Source organism: Babylonia areolata, chromosome 1, assembly GCF_041734735.1.
Source record: "Babylonia areolata isolate BAREFJ2019XMU chromosome 1, ASM4173473v1, whole genome shotgun sequence".
Classification (NCBI taxonomy): Eukaryota; Metazoa; Mollusca; class Gastropoda; order Neogastropoda; family Buccinidae; genus Babylonia; species Babylonia areolata.
In genome coordinates, this window is record NC_134876.1 from 55,926,220 (window position 1) to 55,953,719 (window position 27,500).

General features: G+C 43.8%; 1 protein-coding gene across 2 annotated transcripts in view; it reads right to left on the minus strand.

The window, feature by feature from the left end:
- The window catches only part of LOC143292784 (uncharacterized), a 100,739-nt gene that overhangs the window by 16,676 nt on the left and 56,563 nt on the right, over window positions 1–27,500 (minus strand). For both annotated transcript variants that reach the window (XM_076603355.1, XM_076603365.1), the window contains exons 2-4: window positions 15,767–15,949; window positions 5,677–5,806; window positions 174–314 (exon numbers count right to left, since the gene is read on the minus strand). In XM_076603355.1, the coding sequence (XP_076459470.1) occupies window positions 174–314; window positions 5,677–5,806; window positions 15,767–15,949 (454 nt within the window). The remainder of the gene's footprint in view (window positions 1–173; window positions 315–5,676; window positions 5,807–15,766; window positions 15,950–27,500) is intronic.

The following is a 27,500-nucleotide window of genomic DNA, read 5'->3' on the forward strand; positions in this document are numbered from 1 at the left end:
GCACGCACCCATACATACTCTCCCTCTCTCTCTCTCTCACCCGCGCACACACACGCGCGCGCACACACACACTCACATACGCACAGTCACGCATTCGCACACGCACACACACACACAGATCCCCCTTCCCCACCCACCCACACAAACGCACACTTTACGCCACCGTGTTTTACCTGCATACAGCAGGAGTCTAGCGCAGTCGGTCCTGCCCTGGATGGCGGCCTTCATGAGGGCGGTGAAGCCCAGCCGGTTGGGCTGGTCCGTCCGTATCCCCTTGAACTCCTGTAGCATCACGCGCACCACGTCAGTGTGGCCTGCACACACACACACACACACACACACACACACACACAGTACACAAAAACACACACACACATACACACGGACACAGACACACACACGTACGCACACACACATACACGCATGCACACACACAAACACATGCGCGCGCACACACACACACACACTCACTCACTCAAACACACACACACACACACACACACACACACACACACACACACACACACACATCCTCTGGTCACCAATTGCCATGAATGTCCCTGTTTTACTCTGTCTATCGGTCTCTTACACCATCTCTCCCGACACGCACCTGAACATCTCTCTCTCTCTCTCTCTCTCTCTCTCTCTCTCTCTCTCTTCTATGTGCACGTGTCGAAGTGGTGTGGGGGTCGGGGTGCGTATGCCTGTGCATGTGCATGAGAGTGAGAGAGTGACAGCGGCAGAGACAGGGACACAGTGAGACAGACACAGTGAGACAGGGACACAGTGAGACAGGGACACAGTGAGACAGGACACAGTGAGACAGGGACACAGTGAGACAGACACAGTGAGACAGGGACCAGTGAGACAGACACAGTGAGACAGGGACACAGTGAGACAGACACAGTGAGACAGGGACACAGTGAGACAGGGACACAGTGAGACAGGGACACAGTGAGACAGACACAGTGAGACAGGGACACAGTGAGACAGACACAGTGAGACAGGGACACAGTGAGACAGACACAGTGAGACAGGGACACAGTGAGACAGACACAGTGAGACAGGGACACAGTGAGACAGGGACACAGTGAGACAGACACAGTGAGACAGACACAGTGAGACAGACACAGTGAGACAGGGACACAGTGAGACAGACACAGTGAGACAGGGACACAGTGAGACAGACACAGTGAGACAGGGACACAGTGAGACAGGGACAGTGAGACAGGGACACAGTGAGACAGGGACACAGTGAGACAGACACAGTGAGACAGGGACACAGTAAGAAAGGGACACAGTGAGGCAGGGACACAGTGAGACAGACACAGGGACACAGTGAGACAGGGACACAGTGAGACAGGGACACAGTGAGGCAGGGACACAGTGAGACAGGGACACAGTGAGACAGACACAGTGAGACAGACACAGTGAGACAGACACAGTGAGACAGGGACACAGTGAGACAGGGACACAGTGAGACAGACACAGTGAGAAAGCCGGGTGGAAAGCCGGGTGGAGAGCCAGCTGGGTAAGTGAGGGAAGACGCACGCAAACACTTATTTTCTTTTTCTTTCTTTTTTTTTTCTTTTTTTAAATCTGTAGGATTAAATATATTTTCCCCTTTTTTCTCCTTCATGAACGTGATTTATAGCAGTACGCATGCATACATGTACGCACGCATGCACACACACACACATGCACGCACGCACGCACACACACACGCACGCACACAAATACACGGTGCCCGTCCGATTCACCTATTCCTGTTTCGTCAAGTCATAGATAGTGCCCTCACCCTCAGTGACTTCTAGAGAGTGTCCCGTTTAGCGTACTTGCCGGTTTCTCTCTCTCTTCACCCCCCCCCCCCCCTCATCCCACGCCCCCCCCCCTGCCACTCTCTCTCTCTCTTCTCCCCTCACCCCCCTCTGCCGGTCTCTCTCTCTCTCCCCCCCCCGCCCCCTATTTCTCTCTCTTTCAAACATACACAACATACGCATACGTGTTGTTGTTGTTTTCTGCATAGATACCTCTGTCAGCTTCAATGAACTATAGTAATTAGCTACGGGTCTTAATACGCCCAAATATTTCGAATTCTTTCATGAAAATGACTTCCGAGCTAACATAATGCAATTCAGCACAGGAAAAAAAAACTTTTTTGCCAAAGCAAGGAAAGCTGAAACATTTTTCTGTATTAAAATCTCCAGTACAGAGACCAGACCGGCATCGCACGAAACCGGGATAGCAATTAAAAAAATGTTATTTTCCTTTGTTTTATTGTTTTGTTTTTTGTTTGTTATTTGTTTGTTTGTTTGTTTGTTTTTACACACGTGTACATGCACGCACACACACAAAATGCAACTGGGTCCTGGCGACCTAATATCGATGGTTCCCTGCTGACTGCCAACGCTGGAACTGTGACGGACGAACCCGGGTGTGGCCGTGTATGGGGGAATCTTAATGAGCGGCGTGGGAGTAATGCCACTAAAACGGTGCAGCAGCCAAAAAAACAAACAAAAAACCAAAAAAAAGCAACTGGGTACATAGCCTAAATGGAAATAGGGGAATCCAGTTCATCAATGTTGAGATACGCGAATTGGGAACGGGCAAAACTGATATAGCGAGATCAGGAATAGGCTTATCGGGACGAACCCCACCCCCCACCCCCATCCCCAATGGTGATTCTACGTACCCAGAAACTATTATTTTTCTTTATGTTGTTCCAAACTACCAGGAGTGATGGTGGTAGTGGAGGTGGCTGGCCGTAGCCTACAGCCCAATAATCTGAACGAAATGAGTGACTGATTGGGGCCGTCTTGGCACAGAGACTGTAACGAAGCCATTAAAAGGACAGTGTTCAACTTCAGTCGCAGACTTCGACTTCAACACAGCTAGAATCGATCGCTGTCTTTTGTTTCTCATGACTGCCGAGTCACCTATCTGGCCCTATCGACTCTACCGCGGTTCATAACGACTTAGCTGACTTTTGTAAGGTTATGCCTATTACTGGTCATTTTCATCGTTAATGAACAGATGGTAAATAAAAGCTGGAAATCAGTAAAGACCCGCGATTATCAAGCAGTTTCGAACGAACCTGTCCCCAACCCAATCTCATTTTGTGTTCTTACAGTGGCTTCATTTATCATTATTTAAAGAAGTAATTTTTGAGCTTCCATTGCATAATTTTGAACCTGTTTGGCGTCGGTGTCCGTGCCATTCTCTTTGTCTACCAGTTTGTCTATTTGTTGGCACTACATCACTACTGACGCACCCTTTTTAATCAGCCAAGCTCAAATCTGGTACATGACCAGTTACTTCTCGGTTCTGAAGCAGTTTTAAAGACTGCCATCGGCAGGTCCGGAGATGCGTCTTTTAGCTCATGTGAAGATGTGGATTTCCCTGGTTTTGTTTGTTCATATGGCCCTGTTTAACGATTTGGCTTGCATGCTTTCATTGGAGATCGATTTCAGGGAAAGTAAACCCCCAATAACGTTTCCCGTGTGTTTTGAAACTGATCATTTATTCATCACCTAAACTGCCACCTTGATTCTGACCTCAAAAAGATCATCTGGCTAAGGAGCTACAGCTGGTCCGTTTTCTTCCATTTCTGAATCCTTGATCCGCTGCTTCCTTCCACCTAAAAAGTCAACCTTCTTTGGGCGGTTTGTCGTCGCTCTGGTGATCGATTTAAGTAACGCGGACATACACGCACACACACACGCGTGCACGCACACAAACGGACATACACGCGCATACACGCAGAGAGAGAGAGAGAGAGAACTCAGAACTCAGAATTTGTTTTACTGCAAAGCCACTGGCCTGTTTGCAAAGGAGGTACATACATACATTTAAGACTAACAAAATACCGTAAATAAAGGAGGAAAGGGACCAGCATTATGGACACAACATTTCCTAACAGAAATAGGTATACAGAGATTTTTTTTTTAGTTTGTGAAATTCCCTAAATACGTCACTTTCTTTTATTTCAGAATGACTGATGAGCCTGTTTTCATTTTCTAACAGTAACGCTCAGTATGCATTCATTTATGTTTCTGAAAACTTTCACTAAGCATTTTTTCCTAATTAACTGATACAATGGGCATACTGACAGAAAATGGCGTTCATTTTCTACACGATAATACAAAGGAAGAGATAGAGAGACAGAGTCAAGACCTGACTTTCAAAGTCAAGAAGAACTTAATTGAAGAAATCGCATGTTGCATGAATCGGACGCAGACCTTTCTCTCTTTCTGCGTCTGTCTGTTTTTCTGGTCCCCTCCCCTCTCTCTCCCTCTCTCTCTCTCATCTCATCTCCTTCTCTCCACCCCTGTCTCAGTTTCATTGACAGAACATTTTCCCATGTACTGTTGTCAATTTGTTTCGGACATTCCGAGACCCCGGTTTCGGTCATACCACATAATGTACAATGCACACTGAAAACACTGTGCTCAGGTTTAGCCCATGTTATTCTTTCTTACATTGTGCATCCTGCGTAACCACCCACCCTTCCTCAGTATTTTCCGTTAATTAATGGTAGCAGTTGTCAGAATCATGTCGAAGCATAACTTTACATTTTATAAACGTAACTGTAAAATATCCGACTACAGCTCTGAGTATTCATCTTTTATTGGACTGTCTCTTGTATCATGTCACTGGCTTTCTAGGACTGGGTTTTTTGTTTGTTTGTTTGTTTTCCTTTTCAAAACAAACTATACGGCTAGAGTAATATTCAATGAGAATTACAATGTATAAATAATGGACATCAACAACGCTGCAAGATGTGGTCACAGAACCACGAAACGTCACTGGATGAAAAAGTATGCAGTGGGCAAATCACTGCCGAAGTCCGCGATAGCGTATCAGTTACCATGTGGGGAGCTCGGGAATTTTGAAAGCTCTTAGTTCTGCACTGGTGGGTCAGGTTTCGTCACTATCAGTCTGAAGATTTTTTTTTTTTTTAGAAAAGGGCACCAATGTAAAAAATAGATAAATTAACAAAAATTAAAATTAAAGAGGTCATTGATTCAGCGAACAGATCACTCACTGACCAAGGGGATTGACTATCTTCAACAGATGTTGGACAGGTGTGTCCACTGGTGAAGTCCAAACTGACCGTGGTCTGACGGGCTACGAGATATCACTTTTCACGTACAGAGAATTACAAGCAACCACCCACCCATCCATCCACACCCCTCACACGAACATACACATGACAAGACTATATCAATGTAATCCTCGCGCGCATGTTTCCAAACCCTTGAGTAACTTGGGCCAACAAGCTAATGATATCGGTATTTACAAAATGATCGACCCTGTTGATTGTGACTTGTTAGGAAACATCGATGTATCGATGCGAGCTGAAAAAAGTAACATCCATTAATAGTATCCCTCACATACATTTCTTTGTGATCTTTCATGGGGAATCCTGCTGACGGACACATTTCCTGTGTATCGATTTTCATCACCAGACCTGGAAATCTAGGGATTGATCGTCATCTTTCCTTCACAGGAAAGGAAGGGTAACAACAGGAAGGGTCCAGCTGACAGGAGTGACACTAGACAATGGTCATAGCAGCCGTGGAGGCAAGATAGTTTTCCAGATTCCACAAATACATCGCACATGGAACTGGTCTTCAAGGAAATAAATGTCACTTTCTTCTTCTGCCAATTACTCACCTGCCTGAGCGGCGAAGATCAAAGGGGTGTTTCCTTCCTTGTCTGGGATGTTGACGTCCACCTCTGGCACGTCGCTGAGGATGTCCACTGCCTGGGCCAGGCCGTTGGAACACAGGTGACTCAGTCCCGTCTGTAGCACACAACACACAATCCACGGCAGTCAGTGAGATACTTCCGTGTCATTCACCCACTCATCCACTAACGTTTTCCTTTCTCCACAAACTGATTTGCAGAATAAACCAAGTTTTATGGTTGTAGCTTGCTTTCTCATCCACTCGATCATTCAGTTTCAGTTATCCATTCTTTCTTTCATTCCTCACTGCCTCCCCGTTTTCTGTCTGTAACCTGATGACAGTATCTGACGGGTTGTCTAAGACCATTCCTCGGGGAATAGTGCAGGGGAAAAGAAAGCAAGGCAGACAGCGAAAGAGGTTTGCAGACAACATCACTGAGATAAGAGGACAGAGAGGAGCTTGGCAGAAACTCAGGCCCTATCCCACGACCGCCAGAAACGGAGACTATCGGTTGATGGATGAATTCAGCAGCACAGCGCACACATAACCAAAACAGGATTCGGGGCCAGTGACAGTGACAAGTTAACGCTTGTGCTCTGAGTTCCCCGTGTGATTGACAAACCAGAGTGCAAACTGAGCTGATCCCAAATTGGGAGCCAGGGAGATCCACTTGTGCTTCATCGGTTTAGTGGCCTGACAACAGCCTGACACTGAAGGCTCCCTAGGCACTGTCAGCGCTGGGATTGAGACACAACGGGCTTCCGTGTGCACGTGCACGGAGACGTTGCAGTGAGGAGCATGACAGCAGTGTTACTGAGAGGACACCGGAGATGGTGCAGAGAGAGAGAGAGAAAGAGAGAGAGGGGTGGGCGGAGGGAGAGAGAGAGAGGAAGGGGGAAGAGACAGAAACAAAGAGACAGACAGAGACAGAGATACAGAGTTTGAGATAAACACACAGACACAGACACAGACACACTCAGACACACGCACGCACGCACACACACAGACAGAGTTCAGATTAGGAGTTAACCCTCAGCGCCAGATTTTCGTGTATTTCGATATGAACAGGGACCAATGCACAGTTGCTAGAGGGAGAGAGAGAGAGAGCTAGGGGGAGAGAGAGGGAGAGAGAGAGCGAGGGGGAGAGAGAGAGCGAGAGAGAGCGGGGGTGAGAGAGCGGGACAGAGAGAGAGGTGGAGGGAAAGAGGGAGAGAGAGCTCCAGAAGATCAATTCAGCACGTGATTATTAGTTTTCTCAATATGAGCAGAAACCATTGGATAGTGTTGGCACACACACACACACACACACACACTCAAATAAAAGACAGTGAGGGTCCCTGGACGAATCTCGGCTCCAAAAGGGTGGAGATTCCCGAATATTTCGACATTAGCCTTTGCGTAGTACACACACACACACACACACACACACACACACACAGACATGTTCAGAACATGAACTCAGCACGTGATTCACGATTATTTCGATATGAGCCATTTGCGTTGCTATTAGTACACACACACACACACACACACACACACACACAGATTCAGAACATTAACTCAGCACGTTGTTCTTCGTTGTTTGTACACACACACACACACAGATTCAGAACATTAACTCAGCACGTTGTTCTTCGTTGTTTGTACACACACACACACACACACACACACACACACTCAGAAGATGAACTCAGCACGTGTTTCTCGTTTACTGTCGTTTGTTGTCAGTACACACACACACACACACACACACACACACACACACACATATGGAGATAAACCATAATTTTATGAACTCAGCACGTGACTCTCTTTCATATCAGGGGTCAGTGCACAGAGAGAGAGGGACAGAGACAGAGAGAGCATGAATTCAACGTCAGTCAATATGGCGCTATAATACAAGCAGAAAAAAACAACTCTAGAAGCCTTACATATTCCATTACTTTAACTCTCTCCATACGAACGGCGAAAGAGACGACGTTAACAGCGTTTCACCCCAATTACCATCATCAGAATATTGCAAGCGGAAGGCTCTTATACTGAAGACGTGAATGTTGACAAAGAATACCACAATTCTGACGACGGAAGCTAAAGGTTGGGTCATTCAGACACCCACTGGACATCCGAGGGGTCTGTGTAGAGGAGAAGAGAGGACTGGCCGTACTGAGTGATTTAGATAACTGAATAATCACGACAGTACAATAGAGATTTGTGGAATCGTAGAAGTAATAAACACCCAACCACCGGTTCTATAAAATCAGTTGACTAGACGGAGTGGTACATACCCTAAATGCAATAACTCCAATACACACACACACACACACACAACACACACACACAAAACCCAAGTGAACAACTGAGGTAAAATCGATCACAGTAAAGGATGGTTCATCCTTTTATTTTAATTCAAAAATCAAAAGTCAGCGATACTTCAACACTTGATAGTTTGACCATTGGATTGTTGTCAGCACACACACACACACGCGCGCGCGCGTACACTCCCTCTCTCTCTCCCGCAGAAAGAGAAAGGGAGATCCAGAAGAGGAACTCAGCATGTGATTGTCGTTTATTTATTCATTTATTTCGAAATGAGCAGGGATCATTGAATTGTTGTCAGTACACACACACACACACACACACACACATACAGGGTGAGTGGTGGGAAAGAGAGAGAGCGGGAGAGAGAGAGAGCTTTAGAAGATGGAATCGTGGTTCTCATTTATATCGAAATAAACGTTTGCTATCACACACACACACACACACACACACACACACACACACACACCGAGAGAGAGAGAGCGAGAGAGAGTGTGTGTTCTTATCATTGTATCATCCAAGACACAAAATAAAAACAGAACTTGCAAAAAGGCACAGTATGTGCGGTACCTTTTGTAAAAAAAAACAAAAACAAAAACACACAAACAAACAAACAAAAAAACACACATTTCCGTGGCTCTCCCCCTGAAGGTGTCTCAGTCTCCAAGTCCTGCTGGACATGTATTGTCACACTGTCCAGATCCACTGCAGTGGAAAGAGAGTGGATGAACAAGGATCCCCACTCAGCAATGTGTCTGATGTGGACCAGTGCGTGCCTAAAGCCCGCGTGCAATGCATCAAACCACTGAACCCTGCCCCATCCTGTCTTCTTTGTCTTCATATAAAATATAGCGTATTGTCTCCCCTCGTTTTTGTTATGTGAAAGACACACACACACACACACACACAACATGCTCCATATTGATATTTCCTATGTATGTTCAATTTATCAATAGACTGATCAACTGATCGACAGATCAATCAGTAAGTTCACTGATTACTGAATCCACCAACCTTGTCTTATTTATTCAGTAATTTGGGGGGAGGGGTGTTTGTTTTTTTGTTTTTTTGTTTTTTTGCTTAAATCATGTGCAAAGAAAATACCCATTTTGTGGCTATTCAAAACATTATAACCACGTACTTCTACAGGCCTGATGGACAGCAACATTTCCTTCCAAGAAGCCTGCAGCCAGTGAAGTTCATTTCTACCAGCTGGCAGAATACTGAGACAGCCATCCCTTTGGACATTTATGTGCTAGTTTATTTCCACCAAATGCAGACCGTAAACCGTTTCTTCAACCGTTTATGTTCACTAAGACCTAAGTTCGCCGATTCGAGGACAGAAAAAAAAGTTTCCTTTAATATTAACATGGAATTTCATGTCCATCACTTTTTTTTTAATGTTTTTTTTTTTTTACACTCATGTTTGCAGGTTTCCTTCCATTATTGTGCACACAAAATAATATTCACATGGAATTTCATGTTCATCACTTAAAAAAATTTTTGGCACTCATGAAAACAGTTTTTCCTTCCATTATTGTGCACACAGAATACTATAGAATTAATATAAGCAGTTTTTCTTCCACATTATGTGGACAGTACACTTCATTTCTAACATTTATGTCGACAGTATGTTTCACTTCCACATGATTTGCAGAAAATATTAGTTTCAGTAAATTGCTTTGTGGGTTTTCATCCGCACAGACTGAGCCTCTCTCTCTCAACAGAATTCTTGACGTGATTTGATCTGGGTGACATTAGACTGTTATAAAAGGTGAGGGATGAAGTCCGGTGAGGGCCAGACAACAATAAACAGTAATCAGCCGTGATTCTCTCACATTCCACAGTCGTTCAGACAGCTCTCGTGTTCCTTTCTGTCTGTCATTGTGGTCTCGGACAGGTAATGGAGTTCTTTAGCATCGACACCATGACCACTTAGCTATCTTCTTTCTCATCGCCATGCTGGTTGTCCGTCTTCCTTTCAGACTCTAACTGTGAACCTCCATCCTGCCGCTAAAAAAACATCCGTGTACTCTCCTCTCATCAGTGATACTTTGGTCTGTCTATCTTTGGTCTGCGCTTTACAAACAGTCATTTTCACAACAGCCTGACTTCCTGGGTAGTGACGGCTGACAGCTGCCTGCAGGCGCTCGTCATTCATTTCCTGTTTTATTCAGTCAGGCTTCAATCACACACATACACATACACACGCGCGTGGATTTTTATTCAAAATTTTGCCAGGGACAGCCCTTGTGTTGGCGTGGGTTCTGTAACGTTCGCTAAGTGCATGCAGCACATTGGACCACGGTTTATCGTCTCATCCAAATGATGAGACCTCTAGGCCCTCTGCGGTTTACTCATTCTGATAAATACTCTTTCTCTCAGAACTAAACCATTTTGATATAGAATCGTACTTCCGAAGACTTTCAAATGTATTTCTTGTCTTTCATCCCAGTAAAGCGCCTTAACATCTGTGATCATGACTATTTCCCACGTGAGAAGGGACACGCAGTTTTTAACTTTTATAATGCGTGTGCGCACTGTGTGTGTACGCCAATGTGTCAGTGTGTGCATGTGTGTTTATGACAACGAAATTGTGTTTGTCAGTGTGTAAAAATATTTGTGCGTGTAAGTGTGTATGCACAAGCGAAACAGAGTGGGAGACAGACATACAGATAGTATAAGAAAACTTTTTTTCCAGAGACAGAGACACAGATTCACAGAGAGAGAGAGAGAGATCGAGAATTCAACACTCCCACCAGACCACCTCCCATCTGTCTCCGTTTCCCCCTTCCCTCGTGGTACGGCTCCAGAGCCGACACTGTGGTTTACAGGCGCTGTGTGGACGAGCTAATCCAATGGGCACTGTCAGGCCGGAGTCATGCAATTATCTGGGTGCTGACAATCAATAGCGCTCTCTGTCGCCCTCCTATCTATCCCCCATGCCTCTCCCTGCCTGCTGGACGGAGCAGCTGCTGCTCTGCAGGGCTTCACACTACTACTAATCCTGCGCACCTACATCAGAGTCTGTCGCCAACTTTCTGTCTGGGGTACCTAACGAGTGAGGATGTTTCTTCTTTTCTCCACCCCCGCCCCCGCCATCTCTCTCTCTCTCTCTCTCTCTCTCTCTCTCACTCACTCACTCACCCTCTCTCTCTCACTCTGCTACTGGAAGTGGCTGTTCGAACGTGTGTATAATTGTAAGTGGGGCGGGTCTGGATGCGATTGAAAACATGCATCTGTATATGGGTGTTAGGAGAAAGACGGAGAGAGAAAGAGAGAGAGAATCGGGAGAAGGCGAAGGATGGAGAAAGGGAAAGTGAAAGTGAGAGACAAACACGGACAGAGGTAGAGAGGAGTGACATAGAGACAAGGAGTGACAGAAAAGAGAAAGAGATAGACAGAGAGAGAAATAAAAGCGACATGCGCGTACACATCTGCATGTATTTAGGACAGGTAAAGAATGTCCGTTCATTCATCAGCGAATGCCCCTTCAAAAGAGATTACGATCTGAACTTTCTTATTCATCCCCACAAAACAAGAGAATGTCTGAAATTATCACCATTACATCCTCAGATATGTAAGCAACGTCTAAGGAAGTTTGATAGATCTAACATTCTTTGGTCAAGTAGTGAACAAGGTGTGAGAGACTGCCAATGCACTTCCATAAACATCACATAGATTAATGTGGTTTTGTCATTTTACAGGCTGTTCGTCTATACGTTCTGTGGCAAGAAAATAATAACTGCTATACATGCATATCCTCTCTCTCTCTCTCTCTCTCTCTCTCTCTCTCTCTCTCTCTCTCTCTCTCTCCAGTTGCGTTATCGAGGAAAGGTTGATAGATATGGTAATCAAATGATTCAAAATGCTGCCGAAAGTTTGTTTCGCTGATAATGTGACTCTTTTGTCTGGAACAACTTGGGGACTTCAAAATCAGTTAAATGTATCAAAATAAGAAGCAGATCATTTGTACTTGATAAAACAAACGTTATGACTTTTCATAAGGGAGGTCACTTGTCTGCCTGTAAGAAATGGTATTATGATGATGTTGAAGTGAAAGTTGTAAATTCTTATAAGTACTAAGAGCTACTGTATACCATACCAAATTAAGCCTTAACTTAGCATGGGATGAAACTTGTCGTAAAGTAAAGTTAAAGTGTTCTGGAGAATGTTTGATATCCAAACTGAACCAATACTTACATATTATGCAGCTGAAATTTGGGGACTATACAAAAGTGAGCAGATGGAAAGATGATATACTTTTGCAGTTTTGTAAATGTTCCAATACATGCCTGAAACAAAAATATGTACGGTGAAACCAGGAAGTATCCTTTGTATGTGAAAACGATGTAAAGTGCATAAAGTATTGGTTTGAACTGTTGAAATTGCCTCAAAGTAGTCTTTGTAAACAGGAATACGATATGATGTTAACCCATACAGAGAAAGGAAAAGAAAATTGGGCTTTTTTTGTAAGAAATGTTTTGTCAGAAAATGGTTTTGCAACTGTGTGAATGTGTCAAGGTGTAGGGTATGAGCAAACGTTTATTTCAGATTTTAAATTCAGACTGCTTGTTATGTTTAAACAAAACTGGCATTCAGACATGTAAAGTAAGTATAAATACAGCTGGTTCCATTCATTTCAAAGTATATTCCAAGCTGAAACGTTCCTCACTGTTATTTCAAACAAATGGCATCGTATAATGCTTGCCCAATTTAGTTTAAGAACCCTTGGCTTTGATGCCAACGAAAAATGGTTTCTGCCAGGTGTGTCCACAAATTCTCCATGTCCTTGTGTAACTCCACAGCTGATGATGAAATTCATTTAATGTTTGATTGTAAATCTTACGATGAATCGAGAATAAATGTGTGGTTTTTGTAAAAGAATTTGCAAAAAGAAAGGATCTCATTAACATGTTAACATTAGAAGATCACGAGGTGATAATCCTGTTTATATCAGAAGCTTTGAAGATTAGGCAACACCACAACAAACAGCTACAAACTGTGTGTTTAGAAAGGTTTGACATTTTCTTCTGTAACCAATGTTGGAATAATTATGTTTCATTGATGGATGAATGAACGGAGTTATCATGTTGGGTGGCCTATTGGTTGCTATCATTTTTCTTCAAGGAAAGAACTTTGTTTCAATATTTGATTTCACCATACTCATTCTTTTAATCTAATGTTTTGATATGAAATGAAAATATGTTGATGTAGTCAACCGTGTCATAAACACATCATGGCCAGTGACACTGAAGTGTCAAAATGTCAAAGTCTCTCTCTCTCTCTCTCTCTCTCTGTCTGTCTCACACAAACAAAACAGACACACACGCACACACATACACACGCGCATTCACATACACAGACACTTCACTATACACTAACATTTTCCTCAAAAGCACACCCTCATACTCCCAGCCGAAGCCACTCTTCTCAATTTTCACCCACCCAAATTGCATACTCTCCTCTCCGTCCAAACATGTTCAATGTGAATTCCCCGCCTCTCTCTCTATCACACACACACACACACACACACACACACACACACACACACACACATTGTATACTCTCCTCTCCGTCCAAACTCTCTCACATTCTATAATCTCCGTGCAAACTTGTTCGTTGTGATCCCACCTCTTCTGTCTCTGTGTCTGTGTCTGTCTGTCTGTCTCTCTATCCATCTCGCTCTCCCTCTCTCTCTCTCCTTACCCCCCACTCTCCCTCTCTCTCACATTGTATACATTAAATGACACTATCTGCCCAGAAACGATAAGGAAAATGAAGACCTTTTAATTCCACCGTGTTACTTATGCAGAAAACGCAAGGTTTGTAATGCAGTGACTAATTACACGTACCACCCTGGTACAAACGATGTTTCAAATCTATTGTCGAACAACAACGAAAACGATGGTATAAGTCTTGCTAAATACATCGCAGAAACAATGCGTATTAGTAAAAAGCTATTACTGAACACTGGGTTAGTTAATCTGAAGATGATCCAGTCTATATTTAGCAGTGTGCGTGCGTGCGTGTGCGTGTGTGTGTGTGTGTGTGTGTGTGTCTATTGAGCATGCGCGAGTGGGCGCGCCAGCTTATGTAATGTCTAAGAGGTTGAGCTCTGCTGATATTATTGTTGAATGAAATTAACCCCCCACCCCCTTGTTTTCAGGGCTTAACTGCTAAATGGACAATGAAAATATGTCAGTGTCAGTGTCAGTGTCACATTGTATACTCTCCGTCCGAACTTGTTCACTGTGATCCCCCCCCTCACTCTCTCTCTCTCTCTCTCCCTCTCTCTCTCTCCTCTCTCTAACATTGTATACTCTCCGTCCGAACTTGTTCACTGTGATCCCCCCCCCTCACTCTCTCTCTCTCTCTCTCTCTCTCCCTCTCTCTAACATTGTATACTCTCCGTCCGAACTTGTTCACTGTGATCCCCCCCTCACTCTCTCTCTCTCTCTCTCTCTCTCTCTCTCTCTCTCTCTCCCTCTCTCTCTCTCCCTCTCTCTAACATTGTATACTCTCCGTCCGAACTTGTTCACTGTGATCCCCCCCTCACTCTCTCTCTCTCTCTCTCTCTCTCTCTCTCCCTCTCTCTCTCTCCCTCTCTCTAACATTGTATACTCTCCGTCCGAACTTGTTCACTGTGATCCCCCCCTCACTCTCTCTCTCTCTCTCTCTCTCTCCCTCTCTCTCTCTCCCTCTCTCTAACATTGTATACTCTCCGTCCGAACTTGTTCACTGTGATCCCCCCCTCACTCTCTCTCTCTCTCTCTCTCTCTCTCTCTCTCTCCCTCTCTCTCTCTCCCTCTCTCTAACATTGTATACTCTCCGTCCGAACTTGTTCACTGTGATCCCCCCCTCACTCTCTCTCTCTCTCTCTCTCTCTCTCCCTCTCTCTCTCTCCCTCTCTCTAACATTGTATACTCTCCGTCCGAACTTGTTCACTGTGATCCCCCCCTCACTCTCTCTCTCTCTCTCTCTCCCTCTCTCTCTCTCCCTCTCTCTAACATTGTATACTCTCCGTCCGAACTTGTTCACTGTGATCCCCCCCTCACTCTCTCTCTCTCTCTCTCTCTCTCTCCCTCTCTCTCTCTCCCTCTCTCTAACATTGTATACTCTCCGTCCGAACTTGTTCACTGTGATCCCCCCCTCACTCTCTCTCTCTCTCTCTCCCTCTCTTCTCCCTCCTCTCCCTCCCTCTCTCTCCCTCTCTCTCACATTGTATACTATCCGCCCGAACTTGTTCATTGTGATCCCACCCCCTCTTTCTCTGTCTGTCTGTCTCTCTCTTCTCTCTATCTCGCTCTCCCTTCTCTCTTCGAATCTCTCTCTCTCCTTACCACCCCCACTCTCTCTCACTCTCTCTCACACAATATATACTCTCCTCTCCGCCCGAATTTGTTCATTGTGATCTCACCCCCTCTGTCTCTGTCTCTCTATCTCGCTTTCCCTCTCTCTGTCTCCTTACCCCCACTCTCTCTCTCTCCCTCTCTCTCTCTCTCACAATGTATATTCTCCTCTCCGTCCGAACTTGTTCACTGTGATCCCCCCTCACTCTCTCTCTCTCTCCCTCTCTTCTCCCTCCTCCCCCTCCCTCTCTCCCTCTCTCTAACATTGTATACTCTCCGTCCGAACTTGTTCACTGTGATTCCCCCCCTCCCCCTACCTCCCTCTTTCTCTCTCTCTCTCTCACACACACACACACACACATAATTATAAACCCAGACACACCCCCAACCACACCCACACACACTCACCCGGCCACAGCGGTCCCTCTCGTTGATCTCCTCCTCAGTGGGGTTCTCCTCCAGGATGGCCTGAATGGCGTCCAGGTCCGCCTCCAGACAGGCCTCCAGGAACGTCAGGTCCTCGTAGCTGTACGACCCGTCCTCCACGCACACACTGTCGTCCTCGTCGCTTTCCATCATCCTCATCAAACCCTGCACACACGCACATGCACGCACGCACGAGCGCACATACAACATGCACGAGCACACGCATGCACACGCACACACATACACACGCACACACACATGCACGCACGCATACACGTGCACACACACACACACACACACACACACACACACACACACACGTGTTAACAGTGTTTGTGGTAAAAATAAATAAATAAATAATATTTATTTTAAAAACAAAACAAAAAAAACCAACGATCACACGAAACAATTTTCTAATTCAGTATCAAAGGATAGTCAGTTTTCTTCCGAATTCAAGCAAAATTCGTAATTCTTCAGAACAAAATACTTTTTTTAAAGTAATATCCAACCAGTTACTCTTATTCGAAATTGCTGAATCCCTATTACATAGTCCAGTGGTGACTGTTGGTCCATAATTGTGACCAATAGATATCATGGTTTATGCTTGCTTGTTTGTTAATTGCTCACATTCTTTTATATTAGAGAGTTGTTCATTCAGCTGTTCTGGTTTGTCCGTTCTGTTTTTGGGGTTGTTGTTGTTTTTTTTTTTTTGGTTTTTTTTGTTTGTTTTTTGTTTGTTTGGTTGGTTGGTTTTTTTTGGTTTTTTTGTTTTTATTATTTATTTATTTATTTATTTATTTATTTGTGTACGCTTATAGTTGACTTCATCAAGTTTTTGCGCCTTATACATATTATTATTAGTAGTAGTAGTTCTTTTTTATGTATTTATCTATTATTTATTCACCTTTTTTTCTTTTCTTTTTTTTCTCTCAAGGCCTGACTAAGCGCGTTGGGTTACGCTGCTGGTCAGGCATCTGCTTGGCAGATGTGGTGTAGCGTATATGGATTTGTCCGAACGCAGTGACGCCTCCTAGAGCTACTGAAACAGAAACTGAAAACTATCCGTTCTCTTTATATCCTCCTTTAACCACCATCCTCCACCTCACACACACACACACACACACACACACACACACACACACACACACACACACACACGCACACACACACAGAGTCACACACAAGACACGTCTAGTTTCACTCAAAGTGAAATCACTTCAGATTAAAGAAAGAACACACACACACACACACACACACACACACACACACACACACACACACACACAATTGTTTTCTCTCGTGTCTTTTAAACTTTTAGCTTTCATGACATTTAAAGTATTCTATTTTAGATTCTACAAAGGCACACAACACATTCACCAGGAGACTTCGCGATGTTGTTTCTTTCTTCTTCTTTTTAGCAGGTGTAAGTATTTGGATTCTTATTTTTCTCATCAGTTTTAGTTTCTCAAGGAAGCGTCACAGCGCTCCGACAAATCCATATATGCTGAACCACATCTGCTAGGCAGAGCTTGACAGCAGCTTAACCCGTCGCGCTAGTCAGGCCTTGAGTGCATGCATATAGACAGACAGACAGACAGGCAGATAGATAGATAGATAGATAGATAGATAGATAGATAGATAGATAGATAGATAGACAGACAGATGCTGTAGAATACTGCTTTTAAAAGGCATCAATTCCTCCTGTACTTTTCATTTCGATGTCCACATTTTCATACGAGTCGATGTAAACCTTTTTTTTCTTCTTCTTTTTTTTTTTTTTTTTTTTTTTTTTTACCTCGCAGTGATTTCAAGAATCAAAATACAATAAATGTCATTTAGTGTAGAGTGCTAGTTCTTATCAATTAATTTAGTCGGGCTGCTCTGTCCGGGGAGAGCGCGCAGCCACTGTGCATCGCTACCAGTGTTTGTTGTTGCTTTGCTCTCTGCACCTGTGTCTGTTCCACAATCAAAGTGGGTTTTTCCACAGACTTTTGACAGGGACAACCATCTTTATGCCATAGGTTCTTTTACGTGCACTGGGTGCATGCTGCACACGGAACCTCGGTTTATCGTCCCATCCGAAAGACCAGCGTCTAGACCATCACTCAAACTGTGGTGGATGGATAAGTGGAAATCCCGGTCCACACACAGGACTCGAACCCGTGGACCCTGGCTTCCTAGTCGTGCACATTACCACTGGGCCACCGCTCTACTGCAGACCTGCTCGCGTGATGCTTTGAACTGAGGCATTGGTTAAAAAAAAAAAAAAGGAGAGAGATAAAATAAAACAACAATGACAAATCCAGATCATGTCGACACAATTCAGTGAAACGGTAAATGTCAAGAAAAAAAACTGCCGATAAAACGACTCAGAGCGAAGGGGAAACCAGAACCTATTACAACCTACTGACCTGTTACAACATGCTGGAAATGGCAAACGCATTGTTTGGTGTCGAGTTCGTTGGAATATAGACTTACCGGGAATACAAACTGGGCCACAACATGTAAACAGAACAAGAAGAAAAATGAACACAAATCGGATTGTTTTCATAGACTGTGTATCCCTGAGAGAGAAAAAAACAGACAGGCTGGCAGATTGAAAGAAATAGACAGAGGAGTGAGAGTGAATGAGAGAATGAGACAAAAGACAGAGAAAATGAGAGAGACAGAGAATGTACGCGTCTGCTCATTTCCGTGTTGTTGAGCATGTGTGTGTGTGTGTGTGTGTGTGTGTGTGTGTGTGTGTGTGTGTGTGTGTGTGTGTGTGTGTGTGTGTCTGATTGAAGCCTGACTGAATAAAACAGGAAATTAATGATGATCGCCTACAGGCAGCTGTCAGTCGTCACTACCCAGGTAGGTAGCCTCTGTGTGTGTGTGTGTGTGTGTGTGTGTGTGTGTCTGTGTGTCTGTGTGTGTGTGTCTGTGTGCGTGTGTGTCTGTGTCTGTGTGTCCTGGCGCTTTTGCGTAAGTGTTAGGGCCAATTATTTTTTGTAATCCCTAAAAAGCCACGTCTCCTTTCTTCCCCTCCATCCCTTTTCTAACCAGCCATAATTATATCCAAACAAACATGTGGTGGGGGGGGGGGGGGGGAACAAACCTACAGTGATTTTCCACAAAAGGCTAAAAGAACACCAACGGTATCTTCGCACGAAATTCATTCCCCCCCCCCCCCCATCCCCCGTTTCCAATGCGTGTGTATCGACAGTCGGTGGTTCAGGCCACTGCTGTCCTCAAGAGAGAGGATGGAGACAGATCACCCCCACCCCTTCACCCCCAACAGCCCCCGCCCTCCCTTGTCTTGTTCCTGTCCATTATGTGGCGTTAGCCTGATACATGTATGTCTGGAGGGGAGGAGACAGAGACATCCCCTCGGGGCTGTGGACATAAGCTGATGGGGGAAAATCCGAACCAGCTTAACCCTGTCACCGTTGCTGAGTATGCTTCTCACTGAAGGACTGTCACTCCACCGAGATAAGAAAGATCTTACAGTTCGGGTTGTCAAATTAACATTTTTTTTTTATTACTTCTTCGTCTTGGGGATGTATGACTTGTGGTCAGGAAAAATCAACTGCACCGTTTAAAAGCGCGCACGGAGTTTGAATAAACCCCAAATTTAGGCCATGCTGATTTCATATCACCAAACTCCAGTAGTCAGAGGGTTAAAGAAGGAGCTATGTCAGCTCGAAGCTCGTTCCTTTCTTTCCGCTCTTTTCCACTATTTATATTGGTCCTTCTTCCCTGTAATCCGGTCTTCATTCACTTTTTTTATATACACATATTTCCACCCTCTCTCTTCTGCGTGTGCGAGTATGGAGTGTATGTGTGTGTGTGTGTGTGTGTGTGTGTGTGTGTGTGTGTGTGTGTGTATGGGTGTGTCTGTGTGTGGGTATCCGGGCGTGTGGGTGTCTACTTGCCTATTTCTCTCTCTCTCTCTCTTTATATACATATATATATATATATATATGTGTGTGTGTGTGTGTGTGTGTGTGTGTGTGTGTGTGTGTGTGTGTGTGTGTGTGTGTGTGTGTGTGTGTGTGTGTGTGTGTGAGTGAGTGTCGGCGTACATGCTCTCCCTCGCACGACAAACGCACGCACACAAGCATACGCAATACATAATACACACATAGAGAGACAGAACATAACAGAAACAAAAAAAGAAAAGAACGAAAGAAAGGAGAGAGAGAGAGACGGCACACACACACACACACACACACACACACACACACACACACACACACACACACACACACACACACACACAGACACAGAGGCAGACAGATGGAGACAAAGGCAGAGATGGAACGGAGGAAAAGCTGCACAAAGTTGCCAGAACAAAAAATCGTTTCTTCTCAGGCAAACTAATTCCGGTGTTTGCTGAGAGCCTATTGATATCCAATCGGTCGGCCAAAGTAGCCAGAAAAAGCCCTAGCGGGCAGCATCCTCCTATAAATTATGAACATCTGGCGTTCTCGGGTGTTTTAAACCCATCTCAACAGCGACAGAAACAAGATAAAACAGGAGGACAGAGACAGAGAGAGAGTACAAGAAAAGTATCCAAAGAAATAAAGCAAAGAAGGAATGTAACGGAATGGAAAGAAGGACAGAAAGCAAAGCAAAAGAGAAAAAAAGGAAATGACGAAATTTAAAAAGAAAAACAGCAGAAATATAGAAACAACAACAACAACTTAATAATAATAATAAGAGAACCTCTCATTCTCTCACTCACTCACTCACTCCCTCTCTCTCGTTTATATATATAGACAGACACTCAGATAGATAGATAGATGCTACTCGATCAGAAATAGGGGAAACGTGTGTGGAACTGACGGTAATGCTGCCTCAAAAATGTACTGCCCAAAGTATGACAGACCAAACAAAGAAAGCAAAACAAGCAATAGATCATTTTCATAATGTGTGTGTGTGTGCGTGCGTGCGTGCGTGCGCGCGCGTGTGTGTGTGTGTGTGTGTGTGTGTGTGTGTGTGTGTGTGTGTGTGTGTGTGTGTGTGTGTGTGTGTGTGTGTGTGTGTGTGTGTGTGTGTGTGTGTTTGAATGATGTACACTTTTGGCGCTCAATTCACTACTTAAATTTTCGGTCTTTTATAACCATTCAGTGTACCAATGGTTATCTCTTCTAGAAATTGGTTAAGCATTCCAAATGAATCGGTGCTTCACAACCGAAGCAATCCATAGCAATAAGTAAATAAGTAAACTCCAAACTAAACAAACCACCAACACTATTAAACAAACAAGCAACCAAACCGGGTGTATATTTTGTTATATTATCTTCAATGTTGATCGATCGTTCGATCTCTCTCTCTTCTGTAGATATATATATATATATATATATATATATATATATAATTACATAGATAGATATAGATATATATATATGTGTGTGTGTGCATATGAATACATGTATGTATATGATATCATTCTTTCTTCAGCCCTCCCCAACTTTATACATATATTCTCTAGATACATACACACACCTCCCCAACTCTATTTCTCAACACACACACGCACACACACACGCGCACACACACACACACACACACACACACACACACACACACACACACACACCTCCGCAACACACAGTTCCTTCCCCATCGCAAACTCTATTTCTCCACACCCAGACACACCTCTCACCATCACCCAACTCTATTTATCCACACACCCACATCTCCCCATCACCATCTCTATTTTCACACACACAGACACACACACTCCCCTCTCCCCAACGCCCTCTCTCTCACCACGATCAGAGAGTCACTCTAGGAGCCACAGGCGGGATGTCCCTTGAAGGGGTTGGCAACAGAAAGAAGATTTAAGTGCACGTGACACACCAAGATAGTCGCCCACATTCACTCACTTGGCGGGAAAGACTCGGGAAATCAGTTCAACGTTTTCACAAGACGTGGACACACACGATCGTGTTGCTTTGGCTTAAAAATGATGACCGACAGCGAACCCACTACCCGCTCTCCATCCCCTATTTTCTCTTCCCCGAAAACACGTACACACAAAAGTATGCGTAATCATATGCGTATGTTTATTCCAGGATATAATTATAAGAATCAACTTTAATTGTCCATTAAAAAAACATGGAAAAGTGTCTCTCATTGGGACACAGCGCAACGTTGGTCTGTCTAATCTTACATTGAACTCTGTCCATCATTACTGGTTTTGTTTGTTTGTTTGTTTTAATAATTATTGCATGCTGCTCCGACCTTCGCTTTACATTTGACAGCAAAACTCATTCTCATTCGTTTTCTGTCTGTCTGTCCAATCCTTAAGTTATTCCGAGAACGAGTACAAACAAACACGCATACGCACACATTCTCTCTCTCTCTCTCTCTCTCTCTCTGATGATCCATATTTTATGTTTGTTGTCAACACGGCTTTTGTTCTCCCCAGCCCGTGAATTATGGGCATGTGGCCTGATTCAATAAATCAACTCTGTCTCTGTCTGTATGTATGCATGCGTATACACAGGGGAGAATACACTGTGTGTGTGTGTGTGATCCCTCTACTGATCCCTCTGAAATTCCATGGTTGGCTTCTAAGTGGATGAAACAAAACAAACTAAAACTGAATGATGACAAAACAGAACTCATGTTGACTGGTAATAAGAATAATCTCAAGCAGATAAATACAACGTCTATCATTTGTTCTGCCACAGAAATGTCTTTCTCTTGTTCTGTCCACAATCTTGGATTTTACCTGGATTCACCCCTCAATGTGGAAATTCATGTGTACCACCTATGTAAAGTTGTTTACTTTCAGCTTCGTAAAATTAGTAAAATCCGTCCCTTCCTGTCTGTTGATGCTGCCAACAAACTTGCCGTTGCCTTCATTTCATAACGCCTAGATTACTGCAATTCTCTTTTGGCTGGCCTTCCCAATAATAAACTCTATAAGCTCCAGAAAATACAGAATAGTGAAGCTCGACTCGTCCTGAACTCACTCAGTACGGCCAGTCCTCTCTTCTCCTCTACACAGACCCCTCGGATGTCCAGTGGGTGTCTCAATGACCCAACCTTTAGCTTCCGTCGTCAGAATTGTGGTATTCTTTGTCAACATTCACCTCTTCAGTATAAGAGCCTCCGCTTGCAATATTTTGATGATGGTAATTGGGGTGAAACGCTGTTAGCGTCGTCTCTTTCGCCGTTCGTATGGAGAGAGTTAAAAAGTCGAGGAGAGAGAGTGCTACTGCTCTTCTGCGGACACTTCAGTGGTTGCCTGTTCAAGCCAGAATTGAATATAAAGTTGCCTGTCTATGTTTTCAGTGTCTGAATTGTGATAGCACACTCTCATATCTTTCTGAGCTTGTTAACCCGTACTTGCCAAACAGAACATTGAGATCTCTTGACTCCTCCCAGCTAACTGTTCCCCGATACTTCCTTCACTCCTGTGGAAAGAGGTCATTTTCCGTCTTCGCCCCAACAACTTGGAATTCTATGCCTATTGCTCTCAGACAAACGCATCTGCAACCTTTAAGGCAAATCTTAGAACTTAGTGTTGCTGTCCCACGCTCATGGCAATGTGAGTGTGTGTGTGATGGGTGAATAGAGAGAATGGGAGTGTGTAGATGGATGGTGGTGGTGTGGTTCGAAAGGGAGAATGACTGCCGATTTTTACCCCCTTTACCTTTTCTATCCAAAACTTTATTTTACAATTTTTACAAAATCTATGGCATGCAAATTACAATTATGCTCTTTTTTTGCATGTATGTATTTTAAGTGAAAATTGCTGTTATCTCAGCCGTTTAATCATGCGTGTGTGCGTGTGCGTGTGTGTGTGTTTGTGTGTGTGTGTGTTGGAGTGTAACAGTTGTAGTATTGAGAGTATGTTACTTTGTGAGTTTTATGCATTGTGTTTTTATAATATTAATGATTCTGTTTTATGTTTTACTACTTTTTATATGCTTTCTTTTTTCGCTTTAGGTACTGGATTATAAAGCGCGTAGAGCTTGCTTTCCCTTGAATTAAAGCGCCATTTTAAAATAAAATAAAATTATTATGATAATGTTATTGTGTGTGTGTGTGTGTGTGTGTGTGTGTGTGTGTGTGTGTGTGTGTGTGTGTGTGTGTGTGTGTGTGTGTACTTGTACGCTCACGTGCGTGCGTGTTGCTGTTTAAAACGATATTGGATTTGCCCTTTACATGACACTTCCTTGTAACATTTTTCAAAACGAATTAGCAGCTGAGAAGTCAAAAACACGTCCACTCAAGGGAAGGAGCCAGACAGAGAAAGAGATAGGAAGAAGAGGGATAGGAAGGAGAGACAGACAGACAGACAGACAGAGACAGAGAGGTGGAAAGGAGGGGGAATAGGTTGTACAGGGAAAGCGAATGAAAAGAAAGCGAGAGAGATAGATAGAAAGAGACACTGACAGAAAGAAAGAAAGACAGACACTGACAGAAAGAAAGAAAGACAGACACTGACAGAGAAAGAAAGAAAGACAGACACTGACAGAGAAAGAAAGAAAGAGCGAGAGATAAAGAGAGAGAGAGAAAGAGGGGTTACAAAGGCTAAGACATACATAGAGAATGAAAGCTACCGATAGTGTCAAAGAGAGAGAGAGACAGAGACAGAGAGACAGAGAGAGAGAGAGAATGAATGAATCTTTATTTTTCAACGGTGAAGTCATTATCACTTTGGCCGACTTACACATCTGCCATTGTTCTAAGAGACACACAAACTTGTACGCATATAATTGTTGTTATACTTAATACTCAATACATGTGTAATGTACAAGTATAACACAGCGTCAAACTGAGAGACACAACATCGCTCACATTTGTACGAAACGGAAGCGAGTAACACACACACACACGCACACACACACGCGCACACACACACACACACACACACACACACACACACACACATACACACACACACACACACCAAGGGAAAAACAACAACAACAAAACCCTAGCATGAATGCTACACGTGAATGATTCAAGTGAAATTAATACAGAAAAGTAATGATAAAATTTAAAGCACAGATGTAAGAGACATAAAAGATAGCAAATAAGGCGACTGGTAATAGGGATATGGACAGATAGACACATTATGAGAAAGACAGAGAGAGGGAGGGAGAGAGGAGAAAGAGACAGAGACAGACAGACACAAAGACACAGAGAGAGAGAGGGATGTAAAGATACGTCAGTGCAAAGAAAAAGGAGTTGGGTGAGGATGGTTCACAATTTGTAATATATGTAAGTATACGGAATCATAAACATAAAGCAGGGAGTGAGATATTATATATAATTATATACAACCAGCAATTCGTTACTTCAACGTAGTCCATGACCTCAAATTGTTTAGTTGACCAAGGGATGGGGTATTTCATAAAACAACCAAAAACAAAAACAACCAGAAAACCTTGTTATCATAAGTTTTGAAAAGTGATTTGTTTTGCAACATGCCCGGTGGTGGGGTATAAAAATGGGCAGCGTTGTGCATTTCTGTCAGTGTCTATGTCTGCCTGCCTGCCTGCCTGTGTCTGCCTGTCTGTCTATCTGTCTCTGTCTTTCCCTCTCACCTTCGCTGGCTATCGTGGGTCGTACACGACCCAGAAGGGTACAAAAACGCAAATATCTCAGCCAATTCTTAATATTTTTCTACGAAATTTCAGAAATGCTTCCTACACCTAAAAGGCCAACTTTTCCCGAAAAATGAAAAAAAATCATTAATTAGTTAATGAGTAATTAAAGGTGGCGTTTTAACTACACATGGACGCTTGTGTGGGTCGTGTATGACCCATGCTTTTTAAAGAGGAAAAAACGTGGTCATGCACGACCCATACCTTTTTAATAGTGAGTTCAGAAGGTTTAATATGCAGTTAGTGAAAGAAAATAAAGAAGTTTTACTTTCAATAGCCTCACTACCCCACTACTCTCCGAGTACCCCTCCCAACGCCCCCCCTTCCCCTCCCGTCCCTTTCGCCTGTCTTCAGCTATAACCCCCTTCCATCCCTTTCTCTAACAGCATGTACCTGTGTGACTGAATATCTTTGATTGTGCGTGTATAGGATGCTATCAGTCATCTGTGTGTGTGTGTGTGTGTGTGTGTGTGTGTGTGTGTGTGTGTGTGTGTCTCGCTGTCTGTCTGTCTGTCTGTCTGTCTCTCTCTCTCTGTCTCAGTCTCTCTCTCCCTCTATCTCTGTGTGCATAAGTTGGGTTTGTATGTATGTGCATGTGGTGTTATGCGTTTTTGTGTGTGATCAGTTGTGTATGCGTGTGTGTGAGTGTGTAACACAACAGAATGCAAGCTCCGAAAAGATAACACTTCGCCTCCTGTCTGATAGCAGCAGCAGCAGCATCCACAACGAGAAGAAGTGGAAGAAGAGGAACAAGAGAGAACAAGAAGACAGATGAGAAGAGTAATCAGGACCGTCTTTCTTTCCAAATGTTGCATTCTTTTTCTTCTTTTTTTTAATTCTGAAACGTCGGTTGACGCGAGGTATAGATTCCTCATCGCTGATTATGTGTACGTGTGCGGGTGTGATGTTGGCTTGTGTTTATGTATGTGAGCGTGTGTGTGTGTGTTGTTGTTGTTTTTTTTATCTTCAGTTTAACGTCTATTCCCTATAAGTGTTTTTAGACGGAAAGGAGTGGATAAAAGAAAGGGAATGCATGTGAATATTAGTGTAAAAAAGTATTCATGTTATGTATCAGAGGAAAAGTATAAGAAAAAGGTCTAAAGAGATTGTGGTGTGTATTGAATGAATGTGTGCATGTGTGTGCATATAATTATTTGTGTATCAGTATGTGTATATGTACGTGACCACGCCCGTATTGTACTGAATTGTGTTACATGACTTTTCATCAGATTTGTCTGTGTGAAAATCGAGCTGCTCTTCCCGACAGCGGGTCGGCACGGTGCAGCGCCAGACCTTTCTCTCTCTGTTTTCTGTCTGCAAGTGTACTTGTTGCACTATCACAATGGACTTTTCTTCTGAAGTTTGGTAGGGATAACCCTATTTGGTCGTCGGTTCTTTTACGTGCGTTTTGTGCATGCTGCACACGGGACCTCGGTTTATAGTGCAATCCAATCCGAAATGTTTGTGTGACGGTATACACACACACACACACACACACACACACACACACACACACACACATGTGGAGTGATAGCCCAGCGGTAACGCGTCCGCTAGGAAGCGAGGGAATCTGGACGCGCTGGTTCGAATCACGGCTCAGCCGTCGATATTTTCTCCCCCTCCACTAGATCTTGAGTGGTGGCCCGGACGCTAGTCATTCGGATCTGACGATAAACCGAGGTCCCGTGTGCAGCATGCACTTAGCGCACGTAAAAGAACCCACGGGAACAAAATGGTTATTCCTGGCAAAATTCTGTAGAAAAATCCACTTCGATAGGAAAAACAAATAAAACTGCACGCAGGAAAAAACACACACAAAAATGGGTGGCGCTGTAGCGACGCGCTCTCCCTGGGGACAGCAGCCCGAATTACAGAGAAAAATCTGTTGTGATAAAAAGAAATGCAAATACATACATATATATCTCTGTGTGTGTGTGTGTGTGTGTGTGTGTGTGTGTGTGTGTGTGTGTGTGTGTGTGTTGGAGGGGGGTGGATTGTGTGCGTGTGTGAAATGTGGGAGTTATACGGTGGTGTTGTCGCACAAATGCATGCACGTATTCTGTTTGTAGGTGGGCGTGGGCGTGCGCGTGTATTGTGTCTGT